Source organism: Mesoplodon mirus (genome assembly GCF_964341445.2).
Source record: "Mesoplodon mirus genome assembly, chromosome: 16".
In the NCBI taxonomy this organism is placed as follows: Eukaryota; Metazoa; Chordata; class Mammalia; order Artiodactyla; family Ziphiidae; genus Mesoplodon; species Mesoplodon mirus.
The window spans coordinates 32,487,690-32,513,940 of record NC_138992.1 but is presented as its reverse complement, the minus strand read 5'-3'; the positions used below and the strand labels follow the sequence as shown (position 1 = coordinate 32,513,940).

At 37.2% G+C, this 26,251-nt stretch overlaps 1 protein-coding gene across 1 annotated transcript in view; it reads left to right on the top strand.

Moving 5' to 3' along the window:
• ATP6V1C1 (ATPase H+ transporting V1 subunit C1) overlaps positions 1–24,660 on the top strand; it is a 37,328-nt gene extending 12,668 nt beyond the window's left edge. Inside the window, exons 2-13 of the mRNA XM_082601740.1 lie at positions 1,763–1,933; positions 3,216–3,283; positions 8,391–8,476; positions 10,785–10,879; positions 12,424–12,515; positions 13,694–13,792; positions 15,686–15,754; positions 18,756–18,848; positions 18,936–19,029; positions 20,668–20,765; positions 21,971–22,097; positions 24,037–24,660. Of these exons, the coding sequence (XP_082457866.1) occupies positions 1,802–1,933; positions 3,216–3,283; positions 8,391–8,476; positions 10,785–10,879; positions 12,424–12,515; positions 13,694–13,792; positions 15,686–15,754; positions 18,756–18,848; positions 18,936–19,029; positions 20,668–20,765; positions 21,971–22,097; positions 24,037–24,132 (1,149 nt within the window). The 5' untranslated portion in view covers positions 1,763–1,801 and the 3' untranslated portion in view covers positions 24,133–24,660. The remainder of the gene's footprint in view (positions 1–1,762; positions 1,934–3,215; positions 3,284–8,390; positions 8,477–10,784; positions 10,880–12,423; positions 12,516–13,693; positions 13,793–15,685; positions 15,755–18,755; positions 18,849–18,935; positions 19,030–20,667; positions 20,766–21,970; positions 22,098–24,036) is intronic.
• The last annotated feature ends 1,591 nt before the right edge of the window (positions 24,661–26,251 follow it).

Sequence of the window (26,251 nt, the reverse complement as noted above, 5' to 3'; positions counted from 1 at the left end):
GATGATACGTATCTCGTAGAGGTGTTAGGAAGATTAACTGAAATAATAACATACAAAACATTTAGAGCAGTACCTAGTATGTGGTAGATGCTCTTGAAATGGAAGTTAGAAAGAAATAAGAATATTGAATGGCACATATGTTCAGGTCACCTACAATTGTGTAATGACCTGGTAGGATTACTTTATTTATTTTTAAACATTTTTTTAGAGATTATTTATTTATTTATTTATTTTTGGCTGCGTCGGGTCTTCAGTGCTACGCGCGGGCTTTTCTCTAGTGACGAGCGGGGGCTATTCTTCGTTGTGGTGTGCGGGCTTCTCATTGCAGTGGCTTCTCTTGTTGCGGAGCATGGGCTCTAGGAGCACGGGCTTCAGTAGTTGTGGCACGTGGGCTCAGTAGCTGTGGCTTGTGGGCTCTAGAGTGCAGGCTCAGTAGTTGTGGCCCACAGGCTTAGTTGCTCCATGGCATGTGAGATCTTCCCGGACCAGGGCTCGCACCCGTGTATCCTGCATTGGCAGGCGGATTCTTAACCACTGCGCCACCAGGGAGGCCCGTTAGGATTACTTTAATTTCAGTTGCCTTTTGAAATTATGAAAGTCCATTGCGATTAACTATAATACTTTACATTTTAAAGGAAATTTAAATTTGCAAAGTTCTTTCACATTCATTATTTGATTGATTATCAGGACAACTTTGTAATATCGTTATCTTCTACCTAAGACTCCAAATTTCAGGAAAGGTTAAACAAGCAGTGGTAGTAGAAAGTTTATGGTGGTTCTAATGAAAGCATATTAAAGTAGAAATAACGACACTATTATATTATGAGTTCTTCTGTGTTTGTGTGCTTTACCTACTTAGATTCTGAGTAGATTTGGTTTTGGACTTTCTTTTTCTCTGCACGTGCGCGTGCGTGTATGTGTGGGCATGCGTGTTTATGCGCGCGCGCGTGTGTGTGTGTGTCAGGGAGAGAGGGAAAAGGGGAGAGGGAGAAAGATTGTGGAAGAGGGTTGGTTGTGTCTTAATGGAACTCTGGAAAGGGAGATCCACAGCCTCTTAATTCAGATCCAATAGTGTTGTGTTATGCATCCCTCCCCGCCCCAAGTCATATTTTAAATAGGAGACTGTTTTACAGGGTTGATTGGCAAGTTTTTTTTTATTTGCAAATTTGTAAGCGTTTGATGGCCACTAAGTATACACTAGGGATTGAGGAGATTCCCTTAGCTTGAATATGGATGAAAATTAACCACCAATTTGGCTGACCTTGTAGGATTTGCTAAGCCAGGTGTGGCAAATTTATTTGGTGGCTACTGTTCAAATGCATTGATTCAATTCTTTTTCAAAGGTAAGAGTTATGCGTGTTTTTTTACTTCCTATTTTGGCTTTATGTTTAAAAAATTTAAGATAAATGTATAAATTTGTGACTCTCCCACCTTCTTTTGTGGAATGAAACTATTGGTGGCTGATATTTTGGGTAGTCTCACTTCTTGACTAATTCCCATTTTAGGATGTTTTGTAATTTAAAAAAATTATGTACTTCATGTATTAGGTCTTTATCATTTCTTTTTCCTAGTATCATAAATAAATCACCATTTACCATTTATATGGATTTACATCTAGGTAAGTAGATTTGACTTTGCTTAGGATTGTATGCCAGTGTTGAATTATTGATAGTTTTGCAACAGGCTATGCTTATCACTCTGAAATAATTTAGAAACAAGTGATATTAAATGTACTTCTGGTTTGGTTTGTTTTACATTTCAGAGTCTCTCTTGATTTTGGAAGAAATATCTGGTAACCAACATGACTGAGTTCTGGCTTATATCAGCTCCTGGGGAGAAAACATGTCAGCAAACATGGGAGAAATTGCATGCGGCAACTACGAAGAACAACAATCTTGCAGTTACTTCAAAGTTCAACATTCCTGACTTAAAGGTAAAACTGTGCTGTGCAAAATGGTTCATCATGAAGGAGAGGACAGTTGTCTCTGCTTACCTTTTGGTAGAAATGAGATATCCAGGTTCCTTCAAAAGAAAACTCTCTCATCTCTAGGGATTGGCATAATTTAAAACTTATCTTGTTCTTTCTCATCTTTAAATTTTAGATAATAAGGAAATTGAGATCTCTTGAAGGAAACTACCAAAACAAAATAACATTTTTCCTAAACTTTTGTGCTTTTCTAAATTATAATTTAAATTTTAATGAGAAATCTTATGAAAATACTCGATGTATTACTTAAATATGATTTTTAGAAGTGAAAAATCTTGGGACTATGTATTCTTAAATATCACAGTGAATCCATTTTTCTGTTATTAAATTCATGTAATACTCACTGATGTTGCAAATGTTTTACCATTGCACCTCTTTAATTATACTTGGCAAATCTATCCTAGTTATTTAATCTAGTTTATCTACTTAACATTTATTAAACATCAGTAATCTAGCAGCCTCCAAGTGAAGCAGGCTGCCAGTAATTGGTTGACTGAACTTTTGTAAAGAATGGAAAAGATCATGATACTTAATTATATTTTTCTGGTTAACCAAATGAGGCAGTTACATACAACACTCATTTAAGAAATACTTAAAGCCACTGGTTCTTAGTATTTTGGGACTTACGGATTCCTTTGATACACTGATATAGACTGTTTACATTTCTTCCAAAACATGCTCATTTACACGTACACAGTTTTGAGTACAAATTCAATTACAGGGAATTCCCTGGTGGTCCAGTGGTTAGGACTGTGTGCTTTCACTGCAGGGGCACGGGTTCAGTCCCTGGTCAGGGAACCAAAATCCTGTGTGCCATGTGGCATGGCCAAAAATAATAATAATCATAAAGTTTCCTTTAAAAAAACCCACAATTTCAGTTACAGACACTCTGATGCACAGCTCTGGACCCCTGTTCAAGAGCTGCTCTTGTAAACCATGACTTCAAATGATCCACTGCCACTGGGCAGGACCAGCAGAGGCACAGGCCTGCTATTGTGGAATCTTCACATCTAAGTGATGGTTGTGCCCATGAATTAGAGGATTATCTTGTACATATAAATAGCCTTGCAGTGTCTAGCAAACATTTTTTAACCACACTTGCATATTATGAAATAAAATATGGAGAACTTAAGATTTGCAGGCCCTTCAAATCAAGATGTTGTATTACCTTGTTTAAAAAAAAAACAGGATGAAATCTCAGTAATGAAATGTTGTTTTTCCCTTCTAGGTTGGCACACTGGACGTCTTGGTTGGTTTGTCGGATGAACTGGCTAAACTGGATGCATTTGTAGAAGGGTAATGTATTTATATGCATAGGCTAGAGCAAAATGAGAGTCGCTATTAGGCTACCTGGGCATTGGGTTTATTATCACATGTGTATTCTGCTTATTGGAATGTTTTTAGAAAACAATGACTTTTTTTTTCTTTGTAAATCAACTTTATGAAGATACAATTAACGTACAATAAAATACACCTGTTTGATGTGTGAAAACGGTGACTCCTTTTAATATTTTTTTTGAGATATAATTTACATGCTAGGCAGTTCGCCTACTTCAAGTGTACAATTCAGTGATTTTTCATATATTCACAGAGTTGTGCAGCCATCACTACAATCAATTTTAGTACTTCTGCCTAGCAGAAATGTATATAGTACATGTAGTACATAGTACCCTGCCACTATCATAAACATCCTGTTTCCATTAGTAGTTACTCCCTCACCCCCACTGCCCACTAACCTACTCTCTGACACTATACATTTGCTTTTTGTGGACATTTCATATAAAAGGAATCATACAATATGTGGTCTCTTGTGACTGGCTTCTTTTCCTTAGTATAATGTTTTCAAGGTTCATCCGTGTTGTAGCATGTATCAACATTTAATTTCTTTTTATTACCAAATAATATTACATTGTGTGGATATACTGCATTTTGGTAATCCATCAGTTGATGGATATTAAGGTTGTTTCCATTTTTTGGCTCATATGAATAATGCTACCTATGAATATTTGTGTACAAGTATTTGTGAGCTCATGTGTTTTCATTTCTCTTGGGTATGTACCTAGGAGTGGAATTGCTAGGTCAATGTAACTGTACTTTTAACATTTTGAAGAACTGCCAGACTGTTTTCCGGTTGTACCATTTTACAGTCTCACCAGCAGTGTACGAAGGTTCTAATTTCTCCACATTGTTGATAATACTTGTTACTATCCATCTTTTTGGGTTTTTTTGTTTTGTTTTGTTTTTGTTTTTGTTTTTGTTTGCGGTATGCGGGCCTCTCACTGTTGTGACCTCTCCCGTTGTGGAGCACAGGCTCCGGACGCGCAGGCTCAGCGGCCGTGGCTCACGGGCCCAGCTGCTCTGCGGCATGTGGGATCCTCCCGGACCGGGGCACGAACCCACGTCCCCTGCCTCGGCAGGCGGACTCTCAACCACTGCGCCACCAGGGAAGCTCCATCTTTTTGATTATAGCCATCCTAGTGGATATTAAAGAGAATTTCATTGTGTTTTTGATTTGCATTTCCCTGATAGCTAATAATGTGTTAAGCGTCTTTTCATGTGTTTGTTAGCCATTTGTGTTTCTTCTTTGGAGAAATGTCTGTTTGGATCCTTTGCCTGTTTTTTAATTGGCTTATTGGTCATTTGATTATTGACTTGTAAGAGTTCTTTATATATTCTAGATACAACTGTCTTATCAGATATGACTTGCAAATATTTTCTCCCATTCTGTTGGTCGTCTTCACTTTCTAGATAGTGTCCTTTGAAGCACAAAACATTTAATTTTAATGTCCAATTTATCTCTTTTTTGTTGTTGCTTGTGTTTTTGAGGTTGTATGGAAGAAGACATTGCCTAATCCAAGGTCACACAGTTTTATGTCTGTATTTTCTTTAAGAGTTTTATAGTTTTAGTTTTTACATTTAGGTCTTTGATCCATTTTGAGTGAATTTTGTATATGGTGTGAGGGAGAAGTCCATCTTCATTCTTTTGCATGTGGATATCCAGTTGTCCATTTGTTGAAAAGACTATTCTCTCTCCATTGAACTGTCCTGACACCCTTGCAAAAATTCATGGAACGTAAATGTAAGGGTTTATTTCTGGACTCTCATTTGTATTCCATATTCCTGTCCTTATGCCAGTACCACATTGCCCTCTTTACTGCAGCTTTGTAGTAAGTTTTGAAATTAGGAAATGTGAGCTCTCCAATTTAACTTTGTCTTTTTCAAGATTATTTTGGCTGTTTGGTTCCTTTCATTTCCATTTGAATTTTAGGAACACCATGTCAAATATCTGCTAAAAGTCAGCTGGAATTTTGATGGGGATTGTGTAGAATCTGTAGATAATTTGGGCAGTATTGCCATCCTGACATATTAAGTCTTTGATTCATGAACATGGGCTGTTATGCCATTTATTTGAAGATTTATTTGGTGATGCTTTTGTCTTCAAAATTCAGTTACATTAAAAGATTTTTCTAGGCTACAGGTTTAGTCACTTGAAATTCAGTTACTGTGTATTTTAGCTGAAGATGATGGGTATGGGATCCTTAATAACTTTCTGAATTTTGATTAATTGACAGACTCAGTCTACAATCCCTTTGACTCTTGACATACAGAGCTTTCTAAATACTTAGGGCTTAGGTAAATAGGTATAATTTGTAAAAAACCAGAATTTTGGAGAATCTTAGAAATGTACATCTGATTAAAGCTTTAAGGGAACAGACCTGAATAGAGGGGAACTTATTCTCAAAATCTGTGTAGAAGGTTTTTCTTGTTTATGCTGTTATGCTTTTCTGAATTGATAGAACCACCATAATGCAGTACTCTGGTAGTAGAGGCTGAGGTGTTGCAGAGAGATCTTTTGACATAACAACATGTGGTAAGTAAATAAATAGACCTAAAGATGTACTCCTGAGGCAAAAGGCCAGTTGGGGGCCACTTTTACAGTAGATTATGCAAGAGATATTGAAAACGTCAGCTAAGGGCAGACACTAGGCAATAAAAATGGAAAAGAGAGGATGAAAGCAAAAGTAACAAACTGCTTTTAGGGTTAATAATTCCAGGCATTCAGTAGAGCAAATGTGAAAATAATTTTTGATGATAGTCTCAGTTCTTACAGTCAGTTTTTTGTCTCTTGGTTTCTTGATTATAGGTTTTTAATTAAGTAAACTTTTCGTGGTTGCCCCTGCTGAGGTGATTGTCCTTTCTGCAGTACCACCAGCCTCATTGCAATGTTAGGTCATGACAACGAAGAGGACAGTGAGAAGGGAGGTTCCTGAGAATATAATTATTAACACTTACTTGGATCCTTATTAATCACCTCAGTAGCTCTCTAGATCTTTCCTTAAATCATCAGTGGGATGTCCTGAGTATACTTTAAGGTTTGTGCACATTTTTTAGGGAAGTAAGTATTTAGGGCAAATGCAGTTCATTTGGTCAGAAGCATTGCAAGTTGCCTATGCAGTTTGTCAGCTATTCTTTTCTGCACTGTTACTCAATCTTGGCTTCATCAGTCTTCCTGAAAGATATGAGGAATTTAAAAATCATATGGTTGTTAGACCTAGGTAGAATTGACAGATGCTAGCTTAATGACTGAGTGTTCCAGTTTTTAAACTCTGAACATTGTGGTAGAGTAAATTATAGTTTATACTTTTTCAGTAATCTAATCATTAGAGCAGTTTTTTTTTAAGATGACCATGTGTCATGGATACTCCTGTAGAGATGCATAGGGAGATTATCAAGGTCTGAGTTATGCGATGTTAAGTTGGTAAATTTGACACCAGGCAGTTCTACACTCTGAACCATTTCTGTGGTAAACATGCACATTTTTTAAAAAAATTGAAGTATAGTTGATTTACAATGTTGTGAACTGCACATTTTTGAATGTTCATAGCATATGGTTCTGTTTACAAGATGCTCGTCAACTTATATAGGAGTAATGGTTTGTCTTCTTTGAAGGAATGGGTGAATTTTGGAGACACAGCCAAGTGTATGGACAAATCCCAAGTTAAACATGTTGAAGACTTACGGCTTACATCATTTTTTTCTGAATTTGTTCCACTTTCTTAGGTTTGAGGTCATTCCGCATAGGATTGTCATTCACATTTTGGCCTCTGTTGCTTTTTTCTGTCCCTTATTGGTTCATGTTGCAGGAGATTCTTAATTTGTCTTCCAGTTTACACTCCCGGCTGTTGAGCACAAAGTCATTGGAGAAATTGTCCAAAGTCCTGTTTTGACTATTACACCTCTCCCTAAAGGCTGACATCAGAGGCAATCTACCTGCAGTCTGGCCCCAGCCGGCCGTCCTAGCACAACCTCCTTTCTCCTGAGCACGACACTCCCGGCAGTCTGGACCCCTCATCATTCGTTGCTTTTCTTATCTCTCTGGATCTTGACTCATATGATGCCCTGTGGCAAGAATATACATTCTTCCCACCTAATCAGCCTTTCAAAACCATTCCTGTCCTTCATTGCCCTGCTCCTGATCCGTTATGCTTTTTTGATTACAGTAGCTGGAAGTGAAGTCTTTTTCCTTTATGCATTTCTGTCTGTAGCCTGGTCATCTCAGCTGGCGCTCACCACAGATGGCTTTGTATTTAATCATCCGGTTTTTTTGGTATCTCTGCATTTTGATTTTAAGAAATGGGAAGCTAGATTTTTGTCTGGTATACTTTTGTATCCCACCCATGGCCCAGAGGCAGACAAGGAATGGGGGAAAGAACACCAGACTCCAGAGTCAAGACACCACGTTTTTAGTCACAGCTCTGCTGGGAACTGGTTTTGTGAGTTTTGGGGCTAAGTCACTTACTCTCTTTATACCTGGGGATGTCTTTATTTATAAAGTGAAGGGATCGACAAGGTGATATGCAGGTGCCTCAGTAGTTTTGACACCATGGTTTCCCCTTTAGCATTGTTTCTCTCAAATAGTAGTTGCTCAATAAATGGTTAATGAATAAATAGTGTAGGACCGCATTCTTCATTGTTAACATTGCTTGTATTCTATTGCCTTTGGGATCCCTTTTGTCCTAAGGGGAAGCACATAACTGGTGAATGAAAGCTCCTGCTTCCCCCTTTGTTTTTGCAGTGCAGTGAGATCTGTTGCCCAGTTTTTCAGCTTATTCTCGCTAGCTTTCCACTACTTTCTTTCCAGACTTGGTAAACATATTGCATGTGGTCTCCTTAAAACTACAGTTACTCAGTTGAGTTTGACGTATATAGTAAGATCTTGGTGCTTTTTGTCCTTAAAACATTATTTTAGAAGTTAGGACCCTTTTGTTCTGTATTATACAGATAGTGTAATTGGAACAAATAGAGTCAAATTCGTGTCTTTATGTAATGTGTTCATTGTATAGCATGGAATTTAGGTTGTTTTCCTGAAAGTGATTGTTGATTTTTTTTTTTTCCTCCCAAGGGTGGTTAAGAAAGTGGCTCAGTATATGGCTGACGTATTGGAGGATAGTAAAGATAAAGTTCAGGAGAATCTGTTGGCCAATGGAGGTAAGCTAATGTTTCATGATTTGCAATTAATTTCTATAAAGTGAATGACTTAAAAAAGGTTTATAGGTAAGGATATTAAGTGCAATAGAAAGCCATGAAATAGAATGATTACTACTGAATTTGGTGATATTGCCAGTTACATTCTTTCCTCTGAAACACAGCCTCTCATAAGACAATCCTACATAATATATAATATAGTTTATGGTACGGATCCTTCCAAAAGCAATATTATAAAGATTTACCTTAGTTCTTTCCAGAATCTATTTGTCAACTCCCATTAACAACTGTGTTTCCAAGTTAGGTCTCTCTCAGCATTGTTCTAGTTGAATACTTGTTTTCTCTAGCTTTTTGTATTTAATAGCGTCCAACTGCTAAAGCCTTACAATAAAAATTATTAATTTTCTTGCAGAGTAATGCCTCCTCCCTTCAGATTTGAATGTGACATTTCTTTAGTATCCATAGAATAGTCTACCACCGACCTCTCCATAGCTAGAAACTAGTATTTATGTAGAGTTTGCTCTATGTAATAATGGCTTTATAAAGATGGTTTCAACCACACTATTGTCATTTGTACTTGCATTTGTTGTTTTCTCCTGAAATATCATTTTAGCAGTTGCTTCATTTTTAATTAGGCTGATCTTTAGTGATATGTCATTATAATAAGAAACAACCCTTTCCTTTCTTTCTGTCCTACATTGCCTACTGTGATAAATAAAGGTCACTGATGTGACTTGGTTAAATTAACGTTTGTTAAGTAAAGCCCTGGGGTGTCATGGGTTGGTGAGCCACGGTTCAGCAAAAGACCACAAGGGAAAGAGAAATAGAGAAGTTTATTACTCACAGGTCCTGGAGGAGGGGGGCAAGGCAGGGAGGTCAAGGCGGTGCCGGCAGAGGGAGAGCGGAGGGACCTGGGGCACATGCCTTTATTAGGGTCCGTGGGTGGAGTGCTTTGGGGTTCCCAAGCCAAGTCCAGGTTGGTCGATTCAAACCAAAAAGGAGGGTTTCGGTTAACTGCGAGGGGGGTCTTATCTAAAGGGTACACTAGCAGGGGAGGCCCTGGGCAGCAGCGGAGAGCACTTATCATAGGGTCATGTCAGGAAAACCGTGTCAGGAGCTTACATCTACTTGTGATTGCAGACTGTTGTCTAGTATAACTTCGAGGCCCCTGTAGGCCACTTGGCCACACAGAGGTGGATGCTGAGGCAGCAATATGGAGATTTGGCTAAACTCTCAACAGTCACTGTAGTTTTTTTTTTTTTTTTTGTGGTACGCGGGCCTCTCACCGCTGCGGCCTCTCCCGTTGCGGAGCACAGGCTCCGGACGCGCAGGCTCAGCGGCCATGGCTCATGGGCCCAGCCGCTCCGCGGCATGTGGGATCTTCCCGGACCGGGGCACGAACCTGCGTCCCCTGCATTGGCAGGCGGACTCTCAACCACTGCGCCACCAGGGAAGCCCTGCATTTCTTATTCTTGTCATTTGAAAGTGAAAAGGTCCATGTTTTGAAGATTACTGAAATATAGACTACTAGAAACAGTCATCACAAGGTTTTAACAGACAAGTTCATTTTCAGTTTGTTTGGGTAAGTTGCAAAGAAAGAACATACTTTTGTCAAATTCTACTTATTGAGACAGTTTGAAGTAGGGTTTTTTTTTAATATATTATTTTTTTAGTTATTTTATTCTGTTTATTTTTGGCTGTGTTGGGTCTTTGTTGCTGTGCGCGGGCTTTCTCTAGTTGCGGCAGGCGGGGGCTCCTCTTCATTGCGGTGCACGGGCTTCTCATTGCTGTGGATTCTCTGGTTGCAGAGCACGGGCTCTAGGCACGCGGGCTCAGTAGTTGTGGCATGTGGGCTCTAGAGCACAGGCTCCGCGGCATGTGGGATCTTCCTGGACCAGGGCTCGAACCCGTGTCCCCTGCACTGGCAGGCGGATTCTTAACCACTGTGCCACCAGGGAATCTCCTGAAGTAGATTCGTAATCTTTTTGTGTCTGTTTCTTCTACATATGAGGCATATCATGGGTATGTACATATTCCATTTATTAAGTCATCAGATTAGAAAGGAACATTTTAATATATATTAAATTTTGAGTAAGGAGAAGAGATCCAGTCAGATTACAAGGTAAAAATTTTGATTAATCCATGTTACTTAATACAGTTCCACATTTACTTAACCAGGACTCTTCACAAACGATGACATCTTTACTGATTTTCTTAATGCCAATTTCAGCACTAAAACCTATTACTTTGTAGCAAACTATAAAAAATTCTATTGTTTCTCCTCAGTAATTAATTTCTTCCCTTATTTCAGTTGACTTGGTTACTTATATAACAAGGTTTCAATGGGACATGGCTAAATATCCAATCAAGCAGTCCCTGAAAAATATTTCTGAAATAATTGCCAAGGTAAGATAAAAAATGATACAGGTAGGATACATTGATTTATAGTGGCTTTATTTATTTTATAAGTATTTAGCTATTAAATACTAATTTAGGTTTTGACAGGGCAGCTTAATTATATGTGACTTACACAATTTTACTAAAAAAAAAAGGTGTCAAAAAAGGATAACACTTTCATGTGTACATTTTCCAAATTGTGTAGTTTATTTAGGTAGTTAAGTTAAATGTTGCATCAAGAATGTTTGAATAAGAAAAGTAACTTTAAAATTTTATAGTTATTTATATAAATTTGAAGCATAATTGAGATCACATAGAACAGGAAGTTGGAATAGATTAGAGATTTATAAATCATTCAGATGTATGATAATGGTCACTTAAGTATGTTTATGTACAGTACTGATTCAGATTAAACTTTATGGGTTCTCTGACACCTTCCCTTCTGATGTTCAGTTTTGATTCTCTACCCAGAAAAATTGCCCGTATTCTTGTACCACATGATGTTATGTACAGTTTCAGGGAGCCCACAGGTGTTAAAGCCCACCATGAATTCACTGAATTAAGAGCTCCTTTTATGTTTCAAAGTCCTTGAGCTTGAGAGAAAAATGTAAAAGTCTTACCTGAAACTAAAATGAGGCAGTAGACAAGGACCTATTAATTGTCTGACAACATTTCTGTGACCTGGCTAGGACGAAAAGTATGGTTTAAATCACCTGGACAGACTTCCTTGGCTCCCACTGGCTTTATTTGTACGTTGTGCTCTATGGTTAAATGTAAATGAATAGCATCTCAAGGATTTTAACTCAAGTCATCATATAATTTAATGAAAATGAGTAGTCAGATAATATAAAGTGGTGCTCTTACTATGAGCCTTGTTTTCTTTTGATCCTTATCAAGGATTTAGTCATCTTCTTCCTGATACTATTATAGTTGAGGAAAGAGGCTCAGAGAGGTCAAGTAGTTTACGCCAGTGCCACACAGCTGGTGATGGTAGAGCTGAGTTGAAATTAGTTCCTCAAATGTTAAATCTACTGCTTTGTGTTTTCTCCCTAAGTTGTTAGTAGTTTTAATCATCTTTTTGAAAAATCAGCTTGTGTAACATTTATAAATAAATTCAAACATAATTTAAATTTTATCGCAAAAATATTTTGTGGAAGAGTAGTGGTGTTGTGAATAGCAAAAGTCTATGTGATTTAGTTCCTTTGGAAATTAATCCTTGAAACTTGTATTTTAAAGCCTTTTAATTAGTTATCTCTGTAACCAGTGGCCTGGATTCCATTTACATGGTTTAAGAAGTAATATAGTAACAATAATTAAAATACATGTAGACTAAAACATTATCTTTAATAGAAAAGATTATATGACAATTACCATAGTTATTAAAAATGAAGTAGGTTTGTTTTTTAATGACCTTTAAAGCCATGCTTTTAAAATAATAGAGTATTTTTACATCAGGAACTACTGGTGTTTTGTTTTTTAAAGTTTAAGCACAGCTACTTTGATTGTATTAGTAGAGACAGGTTTAGGAAAATTTTCCCTTTTTCTCTTTAAAGGGAGTGACTCAGATTGACAATGACCTGAAATCTCGAGCATCCGCATATAACAACCTGAAAGGGAATCTTCAGAATTTGGAACGAAAGAATGCGTAAGCATGTCAAGTATATGTAAATAATTAAAAATTGGGAGGGACTTCCCTGGAGGTCCAGTAGTTAAGAATCTGTGCTTCCACTGCAGGGGGTGCAGGTTCAATCCTGGTCGGGGAACTAAGATTCCGCGTGCCTCACGGCACAGCCAAAAAAAAAAGAATTGGGGACGCACTCTATCATACACTGAATGAACTATTGTCAGGGGTTAGTAAGTTCCACTTTGTGCTGTTTCTATAATCAATATGGTGTTTTTTTCACTTCATGGAGAAAAGCTCACTAATTCAGGCTAGTCAAAACAGATGTGAGGCTGACTTATTATACTCGTTTCATACATAATACCTGTGAGTTGGGTCCTGGTTTATCCCTTTATCCATCTGGTTTTTCACTGAAAATTATCTAAAGTTAATTGTGTTAAATCAAACGATAGTTTAATTACATAGCAATGATCTGCTGCTTAAAAGAATTCTATAGAAGAATCCTTTTGTAATGTACTACTCATTCTTTAATCTTCCTGTTTTCCAAGTTCTGATCTTCTACATATTAGGTTCTCTTAAAGTAGACCGCTCTTGTTTTGGTGAATGTCACTGTAATGTGACCACTACAGGTGTAGCTTTAAGCACTTGACTCTTCCAGTTACGCAGTCATATCCCAGAGAGAAAGTTGGCTGGATACCGTCAGAGGTGCAAACAGGGCAAGTCATTTTCACTGTGAAATGTACTAGGAGACCAAATGAAGACTGTGTTAAAAGAGTTGATTATTGGGTTAACTAGCCAAACTTGATACCCAGGGAGAGGGAGGGAAATCAAAGGTTGTGCTTAGATGATATGATTTCATAATTATGATGAGGTAGACTTTAATTGATACCTAATGAATAATACTTTCTCAGTTAATATACTATATATGTAATCAAGAGAAGAGCTGAGTTATAATAATTAAAGCAAACACAAAGAGAGACGCTAGAGGCAAATTCTGATAAAATGTTTACATTTCTTCGGGTTTGGGTGTGGGAAATATTCAGCTAAATTTTGACTTCTTATAAAATAAAATGTTAACTCAGGCTAATCCCTCTCTTGAGATGTATATATAGTATATGTGACTATAATTAGCCTGCTGTTTCTTTACTTGTGTTCTGGAAGCACATAATTATCAGCCTAATGATTTTTTTCTTATTCCTCAGAGGAAGTTTGCTAACTAGAAGTCTAGCAGAAATTGTGAAGAAGGATGACTTTGTTCTTGACTCAGAGTATCTCGTCACATTACTGGTCGTGGTTCCCAAGTATGTCTTTTTATTACAGAAGGTTTTTACCTGTTAAAATACCAGAAAAACATTAGCGTCTGATATTGTAATTTGAAGTTTTCCATAAGCCCAAGTGTAAAGGGAGTATCACCTTGTCATTTGTTCTGTCAACCAACATGTACTCATATGGCACATGCAGTAGAATTGAGTTCATAACCCGGTAATAGAGCTGTCAATTATAAATTGATATTCCAGATCAAAATTTGCTTAGTAGAGCTGGCCCATTAAAAAATTAAATAATGCTAAATTATTGGACTTAAAAGAAATATTGTTCTTAGATTTTTCAAAACAGGGAGCTGTTTGTTTTTCTGAAAAATATTTGATGATTGTTTAGGATGAATTAAGCCCTCTAAGAAGCAAAGGATGGATTAGATAAAAGCTTGGCATATTTTTTCTGCAAAGGGCCAGGTAGTAAGTATTTTACCCTTTGCAAGGCATATGGTCTCTGATACAACTACTCAGTTCTGCCACTTCAACTTTGTGGTTGTAGCTGAAAGCGGTCACACACAGTGTGTACATGAATGGACGTGGCTGTGTGTCAGCAGAACTTTATTTACAAAAACAGGTGTACAGGTTATGGGCGTAGTTTGCTGGGTTAGACTGTCCTTTGAAATCTCCTTTAGATTAGGCCTTCTGTTTTAATTAATATTTGGTAATCTTGGTAAAATGAAACCTTTGGAAGATGAGAACTGTGTGTGTGTGTGTGTGTGTGTGTGTGGGTGTGAGAGAGAGAGAGAGGGAGAGAGGGAGGGAGAGGGAGAAAGGGAGAGGGAGAGAGGGAAAGAGACACTGTTAATGGTTTCACTTCTGACTTACACTAAAATCTCACTATCAGGGAATCTTCAGGGGATCCAAACTGGGATGGAGATCTGGGGACTCTTCAGAGCATTATTCATGAAATCTTTCTTTGCTGTGCTCTCCATTTTTGTCTGGTTAGGAAACTGGGAATATTAGAAAATGATGCCTCCTGGAAAGGGGTGGGAAAGGACCTCCATTGAATTTCAGTGTCTACAGTATTACCTGACTTCTGCTTTTTCCCCCTTACTGCAGAATACTAGAACACTATTTCTAAAAAATTTCTATGTCTTTGTGTTTTTATACTATGCAGGAAAATAACCTTTGCCCAGATAAAAGATTTGTCTCATGCAACCTTTATTTAAAATTTGTGTTTAAGACCAGAAGTTTTCATAGTTTTCTGTGCACTGTACTTGAAACCTCGGATAGGACCTAGGATACCTTGTATAATGGATTATTCACTATCCTGGCTATAGATACTACAATTCTTTATTTCTGCATATATAATCATCTCTCGCCACACCCACAAAAGCCAGTGGTCTCTAGAAAGGTTGTTGCACGGTGATCTGTGGCAGCTTGGTTTAGTGTCACTTTGTTTACTCAGCACTTCCTGGTACTCTGTGCTTTTGGTAAGTGTGGCTTTACCCAGCTCTTCATAATGGCCACTGAATAGAAATGTTAGTGATTTCAGCATGGCTTCTCTCTCTCTCTCTTTCTTTCCTTTTTTTCTTTTTTTAGTGAGATAATAATGTATATCAACGCTGAAGTTTGAAAGTAATTTAGAATCTGTATTTTGCTTTGCTTCCTTTCCAAACTTAGTTCTAGAATGTGCCTCTTTTGCAATAGTTACTGGATATAAGAGATGGTGAGCTGTATTTCCTGCTTTACCACTCAGTGTATTTGAAATTCATTCTCTGTAGAAAACATGATTTTTTTTTGTTGTTGTTAAATAGATTTGAGGTATACCTATTATAGTTGGATTTCCTATTTGTCTCATAATTTTTTCTCTTTCTGGGCTTGGCAGGAAGGTAGGACTTGTTTTTCTCTTCCAGTAACTTAATTGTATCTTTTCTGCAGGTTAAACCACAATGACTGGATTAAGCAGTATGAAACATTAGCTGAAATGGTAGTTCCAAGGTCTAGCAAGTAAGTAGTAGTCTTTGTAAAGCCTGTTCTTTCATAGAATTCCTTTGGTAGTTTGGATGTTGGAATAGGAAATATCTTTATCTTTCCTTTGTGGTAAATTTTACAGTTTTGGAGCCATCATTTTCACTTTAAAAATAAGTGAGTTATATTAACTCTAGCTACTGTAGACCTGGAAGGGTCTTTGTACAGTCTGATCAACCCACTCATGTTTATAGATGTAGAAGTTTGAGGCCACAGAGGTGACGTGGTTTGCCCAGAGTCACACATCTCATTAGTGACAGAGCTGTAACTAGAACCCAGATCTCTGGTGTGGTACTTTTTCTATGTGCTACCCTCTCAAAATTCTTCCTTCAATATTTATTGTATACCTACTATGTGTCTATATTTCCTCATTTATCTTGCAAAGGAAGTGTACCAAAATGGCTACTAGGGTACTCTTTTGATCTGCAAATATTTACCATCACTTTCCAGTAAGCATAGATTCTACTGAATCTGTCCTTTCCTTTAAAAAAAAAACAAACTTTTATTAAGCAATTTTAAACTTATGGATTAATATTCACTGTCTAATTTGATATGTACAGAAATTCCATGAAGTAGTTTTGGCAGTTATACTTTTTCTCATAGATGAAGAAATAAAAACGCAGAAGAGTTAAGTCATTGCCTAAAGCATATATGGCTGTATTAGTGTGCAGTGGCAAAGTTAGGGCTAAAACTCAGGTCTTTTAACTCCAAGTCCTGCACTCTTGACACTACATAGCATGTCATTTTTTCCTGCATTCTGCCATTCTACACAAGATATTCTTCAAGAAAATATTAAGTACAGTGTATATGCACCCCCAAAGAATTGTTTTGTGTATACATATATATCCCGCAGCGTGTATATATATATACCCTCAGCATGGTGAAAGAAAGGTCTAGGAGGTAGTAAAGAAGTGGTGTTAGTAAGGCCAGGCCCATGAAATATTTTCTTTTCCAGTTTCATTGTGTCATATGGGAGGTAGCTTAGTATAATGGAAAGAGTCCTGGACCCAGGGATCTGAGTTCTATTGCTGGTTCTGCTACCAACTTGCTATGTGACCTGCGGTAAGTCTTTTAACTTCTCTGGGCCTCATTTTCTTTGTAAAATGAGCATCGCACCTTCCCTGTACACATTATGAGGTTCTTTTAAGGCTTGATAAGATAATAAAGTAGAAGGTAATATGATTATTGTAGTTTCACAGATGTTGATTTTTTGAGAATGAAACCACAAACCTGTGCTCATTGTGAATTTTTTTCCCATTTGGGGGGAATACTTCCCATTCACACTGGCCCTTCAGATGGTAAACTGAAGATTGAGGTTGTGTCTTAATGCTGGTTTTCCTCCGAAGCTGTTTATCCTGACAGATGACACCTTCTTAGACCTTTGTGCTCTGGAGACTGTAAAAGTCACAGAGGTTGTCTTTACATTTGGGGGCAGGGAGAGGAGGAGAGCAAGGACCCAGTGCACACAGAATGTCCTCCCACCCTGTGGTGTGTGAGCCTAGTCCAGGGGAGTGGTGTGTAGGCCCAGGTTTATTTGGAAAGAAGGACTTTAGAAATATTACTTCAGACTTACATCTTTTGAAAAATCACTTTAGTAGTTAAAAGGAAAAAAAATTTCAGATGCCAACAGTTCAGTATAGGCAATACCTGTCTTCTGAATGACCCCTGAGTGCTCACCGACCCCTTGAGAGTCCCCAGCCCTTCCTCACTCAGTGAAAACATCTGTTCAACTATTTATCAGTCTAAAGACTTTTGGAATCATTGACTTGAAAAGTTATTTAAATTTAGTCATTGAGAACAATGCAGTAGCTCAGCCAGCACCTGAAGAGGATGCTTAGTTCATGTGGGGCAGACAGGTTGTAGTGGGTTAGTCTGGAATTTTGTACTTCTGTTTAGGAAAGATCTCTATGACTTGATGTTGGATTCTTCACTTATCATAGTAACTAACATTTTTGAGTGATTACTATGTGCTGGTCATTGTTCTAAGTGCTTTATTTTAAAATGAATTATAAGTAGTAATACTGTCACTTGTTGCTTTTTGGCACAATACCTGAGTGGTTACTCTTGGAAGCAGTGAAGATGAAAGTGGACTTTTGAGGAAGAAGAATAGATTGAAAAAAACCATCTTTAAACCTGAAAGAAATAATTTCACCTAAAAAACACACAAAACCTAGCTATTTGCAAAATATTCTACATAAATCTTGAAAGGTTGGACCATGTGAAATATTGCCATCATTGGGTGGTTAAGTGCAGAGGTGTGTATAAATGCCAAGTCAGAGTTAAAGGCCAAAGAAGCTGAGAGGCTGAGCTGCTGTTCTGCTTCTTTCTGTTGGAAAAACTGTTCAGAAAGAGTTCACATTACTGTCACATTACTGTTCACATTACTGTCAATTCTGGCAAACCTGAGGATCATTAAAGGTTTTTTATCGAGTTCTGTCCACTTTGTAGCTGCCTTGCTTTAGATCTCATGGGCACTGGGAACAAGAACGCAGGATAATAGTTTTGAGAGGGCACAAGTTAAAAGGGGTGGGCCGGGACTCATGGGTCAGGGCTGGACTGGAGAGAGGAAGAGAGAATTCAGTCACCAGAAGAGAAGAGGGTGTTTAGCAAGGAAGTAAGGAGATTCTGGAAACCAGCCAGGTGCTGGACAGTTTTTCCTTGGCTGGCTGGCCTAGTGCTGATACAGATTGAAAAGCATGATTCTTGAGTTTGGATGCTTTACTTGATTTAATGTTTAATTTTGTTGGTTAGGAAGAAATGCACTAGGGGGCTGTTAAGGCACCGTAAATAAAAACATCATACACACTGAGTGTCTTCAGTGTGGAGGCAGTACAGATGAAAAGCACTGAAGTGGTTTGGGAAGGGCTGCCGTACCCCACTGTTTGTTCCTCCTCTTCCTCCTGTTTCTGAATTCTGCCCTCAATGTGAATGTGAGCAATAAGTATAAAGCTTTAAATGGACTTGGTCTTTCTTTCTCTAGTGTTCTCTCAGAGGACCAAGACAGTTACCTGTGTAATGTCACCTTGTTTAGGAAGGCAGTTGATGACTTCAGACACAAAGCCAGGGAAAACAAGTAAGATTATTATTTTTTATTTTTTAATTTGTTAGATCACCTCTACATGGTGTGGACAATTTTGGTTTTTTCCGCCCCCCAATTTAGATTCATCGTTCGTGACTTCCAGTATAATGAAGAGGAGATGAAAGCAGACAAAGAAGAAATGAACAGGCTTTCTACCGACAAGAAAAAGCAATTTGTATGTGTTTTTAATACTTAGTATTATCAGTGTTAAGCAGAAGAAAAAGTGGTACTGCTTTTCTTTAATTTAAAGGAAAACAAAACTTTTCTGATTTTGCTTTTGATTCTAGCTTTTTTTTCTACTAAATAATCAAAATAAGTTTTCTCTAAGCAAGCTAAGATCTGTGAATCCTTATCTTAAAATATATTATCTTAAAATTAACCCCCCTTAAGTCCATATCAGAAATTAATTTTAAATGCAGAGTTTTGATTAATACCCATATAGTGAGGGGTTATTTTAGTTAAGTAGTAGTTCTCTCTCTTCAGTAAGAAATTTCATTTTTTGAGGCAGATTTTTTTAATGCTGCATGCAGTCTTTTATTGGAGGAATTTGTATTTAAACCATTGGTGAGTTAGTATGTTCTAGGCACAATGGAGAACAGGGATGGAATTGTGAGTGAAAGATGGTGTTGACTTTCTTGCCATCTCAAGTGCAGGATTATTGTGAAGACTGAAGCTTGTATGGAAGGGGAAACATGATGAGTGAAAATGTATTTCTCTTGTAATGCAAGAGGAAATAAAAGCATATTCCATTTAAAATTATTTCCAAGTACTTTATAAACCATTGCATCTCAGTTGGGAGAAAACTAACCCTAACCAAGTAATGTCAAATAAAACCAACTTGTTGGGGAGTTCCAGATCCCTTTTAAAGAACAGATACTTTAACCAAAGACTTTCACTTTGTTGTATTATCCTTTTTGCGTAAATGGATTGTTACATCCAAATGAGCCTAGTAATGTTATCTAAATAACTATTAGCTGAACTGATCATGTGTGTCTTTTAAGTATGGAGAGGTGGTAATAAGTTATTTGTCATTTGTTTCTTTAAAGAAGTGTTTTTATTTAGAAGTATTGAATAACTAAATTCAGAAAGAATATATACTACCTAATAGAACCATTAAAATTTTAGAACATGATGAACAGGTTTTAGGGATCTAGATCAACCCCCTGATTTTACAGATGAGAAAACTAACACCTAGGGGTATTAAATGACTTACTACATAGCTATTTTTTGTTATTCCTGAGAAGTTGTGTGTAATTGAATTCTATTTTAAATGTATAAAATGTTTAAGAGTATTGGATAGTAAATTTAGATTTTTATATTTTGGTTTTCAAACCTGTAGAAGGACACTTCTATATTCTGTGTCACTTTAAATAACTTTCATTAAAACATAGGCCTTTTTGGGATTTCCCTGGTGCTCCAGTGGTTAGGACTCTGCACTTCTACTGCAAGGGGCGTGGGTTCGATCCCTGGTCAGGGAACTAAGATCCCACGAGCCACGTGGTGCGGCCAAAAAAAAGAAAAAAAAAAAAATATATATATATATACCTTTTTCTGTGTAGTGAATAGATTCAATGGATTTTTGTATCTACTGAGGTTACAGAGTAGTGGCTTAATCTTTTCATCTAATTTAAGGTAAAGTATCCAAGATAATGAGAATAATGAAACATTTTTAAAGTGAATTATAATGTGATTTAATGCTCCTAAAGATTCTTACTGGATAGTTGCTCCTTTAAAAATATTTGATTTATCTAATTTCTAACTGCCATTTTCAGGACCAAATTTTTGGTGATTTTTTTTTTCTTTCTTTCTCTAGGGACCACTTGTACGGTGGCTGAAAGTGAATTTCAGTGAGGCGTTTATTGCGTGGATTCATGTAAAAGCGTTGAGGGTTTTTGTTGAGTCTGTTTTGAGGTAAAGGAAGTTAATTGAGAAACTTGGAACTAAAGAATTTATAGATCCCTTTACATTGGACCTCTTTATTAAAACATACAGTCTACTAATAGGAAATTGATTTGGAGAAACCAAAGGGCCAGTCGTGAGGGAGAGATTGTCAGTGTCATACTGCTTATTACGTGCATGTTGGTCTTGTCCCTTAATACCGGGTTTGAAGGAAGAGATCACGCTGCTGTGCTCTCTGATTCTTTTCTTATTATGTACTTAAGTTAAATGTAGATTATGAAATATTAGCCAGTGTTTGTTTAAAAGAAGATCATTCAAATATTTTTATATGCAGTTTGGTATGCGGTATACCTAACGCTGCCTTATTTAAAGTCCTCATTTCAGTTAACCTAAAATTTTTTTTATTTTGAGGTACTTAAAATCTCAATCATCTTGTGATCCTCTGTACATGTTGCTCATATTAGAAATATTTCAAAATGCTTATCTGCAGTCGTGCTCACTATTTGTAAATTTCTTTGAATTTTCATAGTAGATGTGGGTAGTAATCTCATGTTGTTTATTATCATGAAAGCCCTCCATGTTCTTGGGTTACGAATCCATGGATTCAACCAACTGCAGATTGAAAATATTCGAAAAAGAAACTCCAGAAAGTTCCAAAAGGCAAAACTTGAATTTACTGAGCACTAGCAACGATTTACGTAGCATTTGCATTTTACTTACAACTAATTACATAGCATTTACATTGTATTATAAGTAATCTAGAGATGATTTTAAAGTATACTGGAGGATATGTGTAGGTTATATGCAACACTACACCATTTTATTTAAGGGACTTGAGCATCCGTGGATTTTGGTATCCACAGGGGTCCTGGAGCCAATTCCCTGCAGATACCTAGAGACACTGTACTAAGTTTACATATTACCCCTGTCTGCTGAGGGTATTCATAGATTACCTTAAAAATTGAAGAGTAATTAAAAGTAATTCCTAGTAGACAGTTGGCTCTCATCCTAAAGAAAGATTTCTAATGGTCATTGAGGACCAGAGAAGGTTTGAGTTTCTGTGTATATTAGTTGAACTTGTAAACATGGTCATTAAAGTGAGGTACCCTTTCCCCATTAACTGTGATTAAAGAAGAATGTGAGAGTATTTGCTTTAAAAAGAAAATCTCTGCATATGTTTGCTTGTGTTACATCCTGTATTTCTGCTTATGTATAAGGTATGGCTTGCCAGTGAACTTCCAAGCAATGCTCCTTCAGCCCAATAAGAAAACAATGAAGAAACTGAGAGAAGTATTATATGAATTGTATAAACATCTAGATAGCAGTGCAGCAGCTATTATTGATGTAAGTATTTATTAGACAACCTGGTAGAAGAGGAACTGGATGAATTTCAGAAAAAATTATTGGAAGAAGATAAGAGGTTATTTAACCTTTTGAAAGTTGCTTTAAGATTCTCAGTTTGTTAGTAATTAATTTACCTGATAGCTTAGCAAATAATTTACCTTGTTTACCCCATTTTACTAGTTGCTTCTTGGTATTTCTAAAAGCCAGTTATCTTGCTGTGGATCCGATGTTTATAGCTGCAGAAATAACAACCAGTGATACTAGTTGTTTACAAAAGTTATAAATTGCAGAGAGCAAGAAAATAAGTAGTTATTGCAACTTTATTTGGTAGAAGTGGTGGAGTCAGTAGATGAGCATTTTAAAGGGAACTATCATTTCTCTAAAATGGTATGTGTTTGTGTGTTCTTTTTAAACAGAAAGATGCAAACAGTATGTGTGCTTTTCGTTGTTGCTGTTGTTTAAAACTGTAATAGACTTTTTTGATTTCAAATATCTTGCTGATTTTTTTTCTCTTTAGTTTCGGATGGCAGTATTTCACATGTGCATTAGTTAGAACCCATGAAAAAAATCAGGGTTTTTTGATAGAAGAAAATGCGGGAAATGACTCTGCATTTTGTAGAGTTGATAATATGTGAAGTCTAACAGTTTGATACATAATTTCCTACCAGTAAATTCTTATAACATGCATATGTAATAAGTGGTATCTGTAAAAATCACACTTGGTTTATTTTTATCCAGCATTTTGTAAGCCATGTGTCTCCTAAACTCAGTACACCAAGCCTGAGATTAAAGAAGTAATTTTATACAGTATGCATAAGAAAGGATGGTGGGGTGATGGTTAAACACACACAGGCTTTGAGGGCAGAGAGTGCTTCAATCTGGCTTTACTACTCACTCTGTTTCCTAGGGCAGGTCAGCCTTTATTTATTTATTTATTTTAAAAGATTTATTTATTATTTATTTATTTTTTAAAATTTATTTTTGGGGCTTCCCTGGTGGCGCAGTGGTTGAGAGTCCGCCTGCCGATGCAGGGGACACAGGTTCGTGCCCCGGTCCGGGAAGATCCCACATGCCTCGGAGTGGCTGGGCCCGTGAGCCATGGCCGCTGAGCCTGCGCGTCCAGAGCCTGTGCTCCGCAATGGGAGAGGCCGCAGCAGTGAGAGGCCCACATACCGCAAAAAAAAAAAAAATTTATTTTTGGCCACGTCAGGTCTTAGTTGTGGCACGCGGGATCTTCCTTGAGGCATACAGGATCTTTTGTTGAGGCGCACGCATTTTTTCTTCTCTAGTTGTGGCGCGAAGGCTCCAGGGCCCTTGCACTCAGTAGTTGTGACACACGGGCTTAGTTGCTCCGTGGCATGTGGGATCTTAGTTCCCTGACCAAGGATCGAACCTGCATCCTCTGCATTGTAAGGTGGATTCTTTACCACTGGACCACCAGGGAGGTCTCAAGTCAGTCTTTCAGAGATTGTTTTCTCATTTGCAAAATGGAGTTAGCAATGCCAAACTCAGATTAAATTAGCAAAAAATGTATAAACTTAGCCCAGAGTAGATGTTCATTAAGAAGGTACAGGCATACCTTGTTTTGCTGTGCTTCACTTTATTGAACTTTGCAGATAATGCACTTTTCAATTTACAAATTGAAGGTTTGTGGCAACCCTGCATTGTCAGATGATGATTTGCATTTTTTAGCAATAAAGTATTTTTGAATTAAGGTGTATGTACATTGTTTTTCAAGATGTAATGCTGTTGCACACTTAATAGACTGTAGTATAGTGTAAACATAACTTTTATATGCACTGGGAAACCACTCGCTTTACTGTGGTGGTCTGGAACAGAACCTGCAATATCTCCAAGGTATGCCTATGAATGGTAATACTTTTTTTCTTGTTTAATTTCTTTAAGTACTTAGTTGAATAATCATCTGATTTTTCAATAGGCTCCTATGGATATTCCAGGCTTAAACCTGAGTCAACAGGAATATTACCCCTATGTGTACTACAAGATCGATTGCAACTTGCTGGAATTCAAGTAAAATGAGCCCCCCAGATAGCCCTGCCCTCATGTCGGTGTCGGTGTTTGCTAACAGACATAGGTTGTAGTATGGCTGTACTTTTAACTCTCTCTTACCCCTTGCTTGCTTCTCACCCCCTTTCCTATTCGCGTTCTCTTGTAGTGGTCCATTTGTCAACATTTTGTTTTTAAAAGGAAACTATATGTCTTGTTTCTTTTTATTGATCAGGTCTGTAAATGTGTACTAAAAAAAAATCAGAGTTTATTTATAAACAGAATAGTTTATTTAAAAAGAAGGTCTTACTTCATCGATATTGTGGTATGCATTAATTCCATTTGTTGCTGTTGTGACAGAAGCCTTGTGTACAAGGGAATGGTGTAAACAGTTATACCATTTTGTTCACTGTATTTAGTAGACAATTGTTTAATAGTTATTGAATCATGATGTAAAGAAATGTGACAATATTCAGGTATGTGCTTTCTGAATGTTTCAAATTACAATCTGTGAGCACTTGACACCCACAGGAGAGAATAAAATTACCTGTGCAAAGGTGGATTGTGGTGTGTGTAACTTCCAAAGATTACGGTTCAAGTTTGAAGATTATTTTTGAACACGTGATGGGTACTTATATTTGGACACTAGACTTTCAGGTCTCTCAATTAGGAGGTAGGGCCAATTTTTGAATAAAGTGTAGTAGAACTCTGCAGTTTTAGTCATTTGTTTTGTCTAAGTATTTTACATGTTTCCTTTTTAAGATTGTTAATTTTGCCTTCATCTTGACATTGATGTCATTTCTGATGTAGTCTGAAAAGAGGCAGTGCTAACCTTACAAAATCTCTGAAATGAAACTTAGATTAGCATCCTGAGTGAACTTTTATTTTATTTATTTATTTATTTATTTATTTATTTTATTAGTTTCTGCTTTATAACAAAGTGAATCAGTCATACATATACATCTGTTCCCACATCCCTTCCCTCCTGCGTCTCCCTCCCTCCCACCCTCCCCATCCCACCCCTCCAGGCGGTCACCGAGCTGATCTCCCTGTGCTCTGCTGCTGCTTCCCACTAGCTAGCTATTTTACGTTTGGTAGTGTATATATGTCCATGCCTCTCTTTCGCTTTGTCACAGCTTACCCTTCCCCCTCCCCATATCCTCAAGTCCATTCTCAAGTAGGTCTGTGTCTTTATTCCTGAGTGAACTTTTAAAAGAGGATTTTGTTTCAGTGCTCCCTTTCCTGTGCCCTCCCAGGCTTGTAAATGGGAGAAAGAAATTTACGTTTTAAGGGCATTTCTAAACTACCGTATTCCATCTAGAAAATTAGCCTCTCAAATCCGTTTTATTTCAAAATTGTATACTGTTATGTCAAAAGTAATTGTTAACTTCAAACAAATCCAGACTTATATGAAGTAAAACGTGAGAGACGAGCCCTCTTACCCCCTAAGTTTTTTCTTCGCAAGGAAGTTACATAGTTTTTCAGGCCTTCTGCTGTATCTCTACGACATATATATCCACACACAGTTTATTTTTAAATAAAAATAGGATCATATCACACATATCTGTCACTTGCTTTTTTTGCTTACTAGTATAGCCAGGGTATCTTGTCAGTGTGTCTAGAGCTACCTCATTCTTTTAACTGGCTACAGTGGTTTTCTATCATGTATTTGTGTCACAGTGTAGCTAACTGGATAGATATTCACCTTGTTTTTGGTTTTGCTCTTACAAGCGCTGATGCGGTAAGCATCCTTGTATACATGTCTTTGTTTATTCGTAGTAGTATTTCTGTAAGAAAGATCCTGGAAGTAGGGTTGGTAGGTCATAGGGTATATATATATAAAGTTTTGACATAACTGCCAAGTTATCGTCAGAATTCTCAGTTCAAGACGTGATTGGAATGCAGTTTTATTTTCAATTTTTCTTTGGATAAGAGGAAGCTGAAAAGTTTTGGTTTTGATGTCAACAAATTCTGGTTCTGTCTTCTTTTGCAAGTGTTCTTTGAGTCTTAGTGTTTGTAAAACAGGTATAATCTCTATCATGGGGGGATGTGTTTTGATGATTAAAAGATGGATAGGCCCACACGATGACTTGAAGGTTTTTCTTAGACTTTAGTATTATTGTGATAGGAGTAAGTGGGGATTGTCT